The sequence below is a fragment of the Pavona decussata genome, unplaced genomic scaffold (genome assembly GCF_977016875.1).
Source record: "Pavona decussata unplaced genomic scaffold, jaPavDecu1.1 SCAFFOLD_29, whole genome shotgun sequence".
NCBI lineage: Eukaryota > Metazoa > Cnidaria > Anthozoa > Scleractinia > Agariciidae > Pavona > Pavona decussata.
This window is the reverse complement of record NW_028145452.1, coordinates 744,101-753,606: the sequence shown is the minus strand read 5'-3', so window position 1 is coordinate 753,606 and position 9,506 is coordinate 744,101. Positions and strand designations below refer to the sequence as shown.

The 9,506-nt window shown below is 38.5% G+C and overlaps 1 protein-coding gene across 1 annotated transcript; it reads left to right on the top strand.

Moving 5' to 3' along the window:
* The first annotated feature begins 654 nt into the window (after positions 1 to 654).
* On the top strand, positions 655 to 7,992 carry LOC146484807 (rho guanine nucleotide exchange factor 25-like). Its single transcript, XM_085104292.1, has 6 exons — positions 655 to 765; positions 1,604 to 1,696; positions 2,225 to 2,275; positions 2,956 to 3,033; positions 3,172 to 3,207; positions 7,560 to 7,992. Exons 1-6 carry the CDS (start codon positions 682 to 684, stop codon positions 7,761 to 7,763), a joined length of 546 nt encoding a protein of 181 aa, XP_084960418.1. The 5' UTR covers positions 655 to 681; the 3' UTR covers positions 7,764 to 7,992.
* The last annotated feature ends 1,514 nt before the right edge of the window (positions 7,993 to 9,506 follow it).

Genomic DNA, 9,506 nt, shown 5'->3' with positions numbered 1-9,506 from the left:
AATGTTTCCTGAAGAAATTCAAAGCCACATGCAAAACCTCCGGTGAATCTTAGCTAAAGCAACAAAACGTCATCTGGAATGCACCATAGCTCTGAGCCCTTCAAATGGGCTAAAGGGAAAGTTTCACGCAAATTTGCTGTCATTTCAAAACCTAAAGATGTGTGTCTGTCAGCAGAAACAAGGAAATAATTGTCAATTTTGTTATAAAATTATTATCCCTGGCCAGTGCAATAAAACTGTCAATTGGCCAGAGACAGAGTAGGCCGGTATAGATTGAAACTTGAAAATTGTTAGGCTAATGTTTTTCAAGTTCTCGCATTTTTTGTTTCCAAAATGTGCTAGAACAGATCACGAGTTGTTCCTGTCAAGAATTGAGTTCATTTCTTTCCTCTCGTCATTCTAGAATTGTCTGGCAGCTGATTGAAGGTCTTATTTCATCATTTTTAACAAAAGATACCAAAAACCCTGAAAACTCCACGATACGTACTTCCCCTTTAAACTCCACCTGACTGGATTGCCATGTGTGATCTGACCTTTTACAGCTGTATATTGTAAGCATTTTTAGGGCGTAGCTCATATGTGGATGTAGCTATTTCTGTACCTTACACAGGATGCAGCTTATACAGGGGCATTTATGACAATCAAGTTATTTTTGACTTCTCTTTTAAACAGGAACAACGAATGGAAGAGTTATACTCAGAGTATTGCAGAAACAAGCTCAGGTCTGACTCATTAGTTCAGAAATATACAGACTTCTTCTTCCAGGTTTGCGTTATTTTCATTAATATAGAATTTAATAACAACTTAATAATATTGTAATTCAGATCAAGTTACCTGAACAGAATCCAAATAAATTAGCTGTAGCTACGAACTTTTGTCATCGCACCTTTAATAAGTTATCAAGTGATGAAGAATTCAGTTGTCATATGACATATGACAATGAATGTCATGTGACAAAATGTCTCAGTACAGGACCAGAAGATCGAAACTCTGGTCTTGGTTGAGCATTGAGGCCTGACACTGAATTTTTTAAAAATAGCCTCCCTTATGCTTCCAAGAAAGTTGTAATTATTTTTTGACTGCGTAAAATGTTGGGCAGTTGTTTGTCTAGAAATGGTGGTCACACTGGTCACTTATCTGGATTCAAATACAGTGATGTTTAACTTGAGACAATGCTGTCGGTAGTTCTCCACATGGCCTAGTTGGCTCTTTGGTTTGTGGGGAAGTTTGATGCTTGTTTGAGACTCCTTCTCGCTTGCTGACAGCTTGTTCTTCCAACTTATCTACTCCCAGCCCTTCCTCACCTTAGCCAAGTATGGTGCTCATGAATTCCTGGTAAGCATGGCAGTGCTGGGTTTTTGCCACTTACAGGGTTGTGATTGCTACGCACTGCACTTGGCAGGGACACCCTTTATATTCAGCTCCACTACCACTAATATTTTAGGTATCCGCTCCCAAGCTCAGTCATTGACGACGAGTTTTAATTAATGGCTGTTTACAAGAGGCGGCGTAGAGACAATTGACTGTATTTTGAACTGTTAGGGACATGAATGAATGCAATCTTCACGAGTAAAACTGTGCTTAATTGATTTATTTCCTTCAGGGATGTAAAGAGAGGTTAGGATACAGGCTTCAACTGGCAGACTATCTCATCAAGCCTGTTCAGAGAATAACTAAATATCAGTTACTTCTCAAGGTTAAACCCTGGGTTCCATTCATTTTTAATAAGATTGTTTTGATTTGATGTGATGCGATTTTATTTCATTTGCCTGGAATGGCCCTGCTTATGTTGCGTCGCAGTTGGAAAGGTCTTTGATTCTGTCACTTACATTTTATGTTTAGAGGTATTTTGGGTACCGTTATTTGTAAATACCAAGAATTGTGTTTTAGGGGAGTGGTCAAGGCTACAATACTGATTGGTGTCTGCACCCCCTTCCTAAACCTCAAACGATGGTGTCTTTATTGCATTGCCACCCCTCTATAGCCACCCAGCAGTAAAAAATGACAATGAGGTTCAAACCTCACTTTCCTAGTTTATCTAGCAATGCTAATTTTGCTATCTGAACATTTCTGTTTCAAAATAGAAATGTTTGAAACCAATAAAATTTTGTTGGTAATGCTCATGAGATAGGTGGTGTCTTCAATAACCCCTCTACCCCAGACAAGGTTGTTCCCCTTCGAGCAAACATGTTATGACCAGTTCCCTTAATGAAATAATTTTCAGGATATTCTGAAGCATCAGGAAAGGGCAGGAGAGGACTGCAGTCAACTAGAAGTAAATGTGAAGAAATAAAGCACAATTTGGAGTAATGAATTACGTGGAGGATAGGTCATATTAGTGCAGAGCACTAAGTGGGGACACTCTTCAGATCGAATTAAAATTTGAAGCTGTTGTTTTTTGAGGAGAGAGGGAAAACTGGAGTACCGGGAGAGAAAGCTCTCGGAGCAAGGACGAGAACCAACAACAAAGTCAACCCAAATATGACATCAACTCCGGAAATCAAACCCGAGCCACATTGGTGGTAGCGAGTGATCTCACCACTGTGCCATCCCTGGCCGCCTGGCCTGCTTCCAGCTCTATATTTGACTTAAAAAAGTAACTTATTTAAATGAAAACTGAGGTCATTAAAGGGGTTAGACATAAAGTGAGCGAGGAGCCCAGAAATTTACTTAATATCTTTCATTGTCTAAATGAACACTCAAGGGATAAGGTCATTTTTTCAAGTAACCAAATACCATAGACCCTATGCAAAAACGTCGGACATTTTAATATTCTTTTGTCTGTTAGCATCACTAGGCTCGTTCAAGGTGAAATATTCTTTTGATTTTTGAGCTCAAAAAGGAGGTTAGTAAGGCTAATTTGTATGCAAACGAAAGAATATTAAAATGTCAGCCATTTTTGCATAGAGTCTATAGTCTTTTTTCTGGTCTCAATTCTTTGCGCATCCTTTGTAGAAAGCTCTGAAGGTTGCCTTGAGAATTCTGGAGCGTACCAATGACATGGTGAATGTGGGAATGCTACAAGGTTTTGAGGTGAGTCAGTTTAATTTGCCCAAGATGACGAGGCGTGTGACTGAGTGAGAGGGGTTGGTCATTGCACTACCGTAAATTTTCCAGCTGCCAAAACCAAACTTGAAATCTTTTTCTATTCGTTGTTTTAATTTCTTTTAGGTGAATCCTGAGGAAACTGGGGACCTTATACTTCAGGTGAGGATTTAAGATGTAGAACGCCCTAGCTCACAATCCAAAGAACCTTTTCAAATTTCAAATAAACTCAACCGGTGGACTAAGCGTTTGAATATATGTTTTTTCCTTGGGAAATGTAATTAGGTCTTGGGTGTGAAAAAATTTGCATATAAATGAGTCCGTTTGTCCCTCCACTTGAAATACTTTTATTTACTTCGGCTTTGCCAAATTAATTACAACACAAGCAAGGGAAGTATTTACTCTAACTAATAATATGGTTTATCTTACCGTAAAAAACCCTTTTGGCTGAACGCACGCTATTGCCTGGCACGCGCAAACGAGCTTCATTTTTAAAGTTTGGCCCTTTATTTTGTCGCAAATTTAAATTAAAAATGCTTTCTTTATTTTGCGCTAGTATTTAAGTGATGGATTTGCTTTGACAAAGCAAAACGAAGAGCCCACTCAGTTTTAATTCATTAAGAGTTAAATTCTGCTTGCATTCCTCGACTATAGAATGGTGTACTAACTTTCTTTGTCCCGACCTTTGGGAGCTAGTTGATACCCAATCTTGGTTGGTTTTTGTTCTTGTTCTTTGTTCTTTAATTCAACCCTTCTCAACTATCTGTCGAATACCTTAGGCAAAGCAGCGTTTGTTGGGATGACACTGTTGATACCTGTAGACAGTTTTTCCCTTCTTTAAAAACAGCATTCCACTATCACGGGTACACAACACTTTAGCTTTAGTTTCTACCATGCTTTATAGAAGCGTTAAACAGTAAAATATTGTAATAATTACTCGGTCAGTCAACAAAAAAGTCCAGTGAGTGTGCCCTTCACTGCTTGTCTCACTTCTCTGATCTTCCAACAATAAAGAATTGGGTTTAATGACGAGTTTAAGAGAGCCAAATTTGCTGAATAAAACCAAGCGACAAAAATGTCTGAGGTGACTCCTCTCTGAAGGAACAAGACGGTCACGATAGCAAATGGCACATAACAAACAACTAACGCTAACTGCACCCAAAGTGCGCTGGACACTGTTCTTTTGTAACGCGCTATGTTCAATTGAACCGGTTGGCTTGGTTGTCCATGGTGAACGTTACCTTGTGCTTGAATCTGGTTATGACGGAGAGTAAGGAAAATTTTCGTGTAAGAGAAGATTGACGTGACTAAACAAAGTGCTACAACCACGCAACCATACCACGCGGTTATATGTTCAATCCAAAACAATATTGTCGCTCCGGTAGTGGAGACAACCCAAAAGACAACTACAATTCGATATATTCGCTTCAAAGTTACAACTTGTCTGTATCTGAGTCCTAATAACAGAGCGAGAAGTCTGTCCACGCTTATGGCGGTCAGTGTAAACAAAGACACAACACTTAAAATAAGGCCTGTGGTATTGAAAATAGCAAATGCGTAGCGGCAAATATTCCATCGTTCTTTCAGTGACAATATAAGATAAGTAACACAAAGAGGTTCTGCAATGAGACCAACACAAAGATCAGTTGTCGCCAAGGTGCGGAACAAAAGTTTGGATGGCGCGTGAAGTGAAGACTCCTTGTGAAGGGCAATGAGGATCAGAGTATTCCCCAGAAACTCAGGTAAATTAAGGCATGGGCCCCCAATTAATCACTCAAAAAGTGAAGAGGGGTGATCTATCTCAGAACACTTTGGCAGTAGAAGGTTGAAACTTTGCCAGATTCATATATTGACAAGTTGTGTCAATTTGGTGTTTTTTAATTATGTAAATGTTGTCACGTGACTTTGCACGGCCACAATTTACTTAAAATGATGAAAGCAAAAATGGCAACACTTTTCGTTGTGAGATATTTACAGTCGAACCAGGTCAAGCGTACCCCCCTAGATTCTATTAATGAATCTATTATTTGAAAATTGAACCCGTTAGTCGTTTCAAGTATTCAAATCAAAATTCGATTTCTGATTGGATTATACGAACCAGGGTACATATAATGCATGAAACCAGAAAACCAGAAAGCCCGCGGGGAAAAACCCCTCTCAATATATTCAGAGCGGCAATTCTTGATTTATATAACGGTGGATTTTCCAAAAAGCAGATTTCTCGTGATTTACAGCAGTCAACGCGTACTGTCAGAAAGAAAATTCGCCATTTTAAACCGGGCACGGTGGGTCCAGTCGCGTAAATTTAAACTCACTAATGATCACTAAATGAACATTTTACGTTTGTACACTTGCGTTTTTTCCGTTAGTTATTCAAAAACAAAAATGAAAAAGGACTGGAAGCGTTTTATTATAATAAACGGTTCTCTTTTTGAGGTATATGCAAATTAATTTACCGAAAAGTATGCGAACTCACAGTGAAAGATGTTCATTTCAGTTGACCTTCGACAATGGCAGCACATGTGTTGCGCTATTCGTCGACGTATAATGGACAGTCTGGTGAAATAATAATATATACCAAACTTTTTCATGCCACAAGGTAGGTAATGCTATACATGAAAGACAAATTGGAATTTTTCAGCCCGACTCATTTGCAAGCGCTTGACTTTGTGCTCTTGCCATGACCAAATTTGCATAACGAATTATATGAATGTGTCAACAACAAGCAGGAACAGTTTGAACGAACGAGCTGTTTCAAATGTACTGTAGTTTGAATTTTACAGGCTATTGCTTTTACTGTTAGCGCGGATCTATGTTCTGCGAATTTTGATTTGATCATTGATCGGCGTTAACAATGAATAAATGAATGCATTCTTTGAAACGACTAATGGGTTCAATTTTCAAATAATCGATCCATTAATAGAGTCTAGGGGGGTACGCTTGACCTGGTTCGACTGTAACCTGATTGGTACAAAACAACTTGCAATAAATGCATCTACAAAACTGTGCCTGGAACCTGTTGAATTGTTAGATAATTTTTAAAATACACGGATTTTTCGATTAGTACCCAGTTCCCCACGACAATTATCCCCCTACGTAAGGCCTTTTCTGAGAAAAATCTTAAGAAGGCCAAGCACAGAAGTGATATAATAAACGCCCTTAACATTATTAAAATGATAAATAAATTAAGGACACAAGAAAAAGTGTTGCCATTTTTAAGATAAAGCTTTTTAGTCGGTGGAAGTCACGTGACCTAATTTGCATAATGTAAAAGTACCAAATCACGGCAAACCAATTAAGTATGTATCTGTCAAAGTTTCATCTGTCTACATCAAAAGTGTTTAGAGATAGACGACCCCACACTATTTGAGAGAACAATTTTGGGCCCATGCCTTAATTCACGCGAGAATGCAGTAATGGCCACAAAACCGTTTAGCGCTAAAATGACTATCAAATGGTTGTGGACTCCTCTATTAAATTCTGTTGAACACGCCAGCTCTGTGAATAACGTTTTCTTTGGAACTTCAATTAAGTTTGTAAACGCCATGTCAATGCCATGCAAAACGGGCTGAATTTGTATCGTTGCTTTGCCAAATGTTATAATGACTATTTGCATTAAACTTTAATCTATCTTATGAATTTTTTTAAGAAGCATCTGGTTTTGTTAGAAGGAGGCTAAAAAAAATTGGCCTGAAGATCAGGGCAAGTTCTTCGAAAATGTATTAATTTTCAAAAATTACAATTCAGTAAAAAAATATATTTGTTGTAAGTCTGTATACCACAGAACCACAAGGCAACCAGCGCCACAATAATATTCATTCACATTATTAAAATATGTTCCTATAAACGGTAATTAACAGGAAGATGCGGGAAGATGACAGAGAAGGAGAGTTGTTTAAGCCACATTATCACTGTCAAAATAACTAAAGTGGAAGATCCAATTTGCAGTTCAGCGAATAATATTTTATCTACTGTCGCACCTGCATGTGCAAACTTATTGAAAATCGTGCTCTCAAGGAATAAACTACCTTTCTTTTTTACATCATGGTATGGTCAGGTTATCAGAGCTACAAAAACATGAAATAAGATAAAAGAAAATTTGTGTGCATTCAAGATACAAGACGTCAACGTTTTTCAGTCTTAGTGCATGAGAGTTTTATTCACCCACTTAAATGCAAATTAACTTGTAGTGGCCGATGCGCCAAAGCAATTCCTGTCAGTTGCGAACAATGAACACAACAGAGATCTCATTCAGTAACCGACCTTAGTATAAACTTAATATCGAACAACAACGCGACAAACTTGATAATAGAAAGCACACATGAAACATCGCCCTGCACTTACGCTTTGCGTATTAAAATTGTCATTCTCTAACATTTAATTAAATATGGCGGCAAACGGTAGAGGGTAGAGAAGAGGGTAGGTTAAATTCGACTACTTTTTTGCAGTCTAGCGCGTAAAAAAGTTCAATGAAGCAGTCTTCAGTCATTGATGCTTCTTTGACCAACTCTAAGGATGAGTTTCTAGTTGTTGATGGAAAAGCGAAACTGACCAAAGGAAAAGAGAGGAGAGTTTTTCTGTTTGAGAAAATAATTATTTTCAGCAAAACAATGACAAGAGAAGGAGGGCTCCCAGCCTACAAATATATACATAGCATGAAGGTAGATATGGAATTTATTGCATGCTCATTAGCTAATAATATGCAGACGTTTCAGTAGGTTAGTTGACATGTTAATTTAGATTCAAATTCATAAATTTGAGCCAAATTGAGAATAGGCGTAAGGTGGCTGTAACTGCGATTATGGCCGTTTTGTTGCTCCAAATTTAGTCTTGTTTTGCTGATAAAAGACAATCATTCAATCACTGGCATCGTGTTACTAGTTGCGGAAAAATGCCTCGTGTAAAATTGCTCAGTTTTACTTCCTTTTGCAACGTTTTGAGATACGTTGTAGCCTGTAAAATATATTCTGTGACTTGTTTTGCAATTCTCTTGTCCTCGTTGCTTTGCAAGTTGCTGGAAACATTGCTTGGCGTAACAGCAACTTGATATTAAAGAGATTTTAGAATTACGTTTACGTCAAACGGCAGAAATGACCACGTAACGAACCCTGTAACTTACCGGGCCACCCCGCAGCACGCATGAGCCGCCTTGAGGGAGATCGCTGGCCAGCACTGTCTCCAGTTTAACTTCGCCGAAATTGCTTTTAGTCAAATTAGTTTGCTGACATGTACAGGTGTATACCTGTATTCTAGTTCTGTCTAATTTTCTTGAATGTTCTGTTCTCATTTTTTCCAGGTTGGTATAAAAACAGGGGTCGAAGTGCAGAGAAGGAAGCAGAGTTAGTGAACATTTCGTTAACTCTTGTGTTGCCAAGGCTAGCAAGCCCGGGGTACTATAAGGGCAGAAGTTCTCACTTTAGCACTCAATAAATAATATAACAATAGAGTTGATGTTCGCGGGCGTAAATATGTTTTTGGCGCGAGCCGCAGGCGAGGGCTAAAATGAGTTCTGAGGAGGGCCAAAAACATATTTACGCCCAAGAACATCACCTCTATTACTATTATAATAATTTCAGAGGGCATTCACAAAAGGAATCAAAGACAGTACAGTTAGCGATCGCGATATCTTCTGTGAACGCCGCCGGAATAATCGCGTCGACATATATTTTATTGTACAAAAGCTTTCATTGTCACAAAAACTTAAAACTTTCGCAGAACACCGCAAAATTTGTCAAAAGAATCTACGCTTCTAAGTTTTCAAAAGGAAAATATCAGAATTTTGTAAACAGCGAAGAAACAGTCACTTACGACTGTTAAAATTAATTGTGCAATTGCTTAACTTGACTGAGCGGTTTCGCTCAAAGAAGACATATATTATAACTTATATAATTACTCTCAACTCGCCTCCAGCCGTGGAGCTACTACAGGCATTATTTCCACCATCGCCCACGAGTTTCTGTATTAAAGTCCTCTTCGTCTAGCTCAGACAACTGAGAATTTGCTTCTTCGTTAGGTACTCCATCGATTTTGTACCTCAAAACAATTTATTTGCAGATGGCAGCGCTTCCAGGCAAACAAGCAAGAAAACGGCTAGAACAGTTGAATGGCTTCCAGTTCTGATTGGCTGGCTACATTATTTTCCTCTTTCTTATTGGCTCAGAGCAAAGGGCTAAAATATATTTTAGCCCGCTGAATTCTTCATTTTAGCCCGCAAAATACGCCGCAATGCCCGATGAAATTATTATAATAGAGAGATTTAGCATCGTGTATACATGAAACGCGAACGGCAAAAACGAACACGAGACCGCGATTTTCCCGCCATTTTTCGCGTTTGCCGGTTGCCGTTTCTACGAATGTTTCTACGTGAAAACTGACTATTTCGCGTTTGCCGTCTACGTGAGAACTACGCAAGTATTTCTTCCTTTTTTCTTATACATATAAATAGTCAATTGTTGAAAACA

Bases quoted from the DNA above. Each gene is read 5' to 3' on its own strand.
- LOC146484807 (XM_085104292.1), top strand. From the start codon at position 682: ATGGAAGAGTTATACTCAGAGTATTGCAGAAACAAGCTCAGGTCTGAC. The intron at 766-1,603 runs GTTTGCGTTATT...TATTTCCTTCAG, and splicing joins ATACAGACTTCTTCTTCCAG to GGATGTAAAGAGAGGTTAGG. The intron at 2,276-2,955 runs GTAAATGTGAAG...CATCCTTTGTAG, and splicing joins AGGACTGCAGTCAACTAGAA to AAAGCTCTGAAGGTTGCCTT.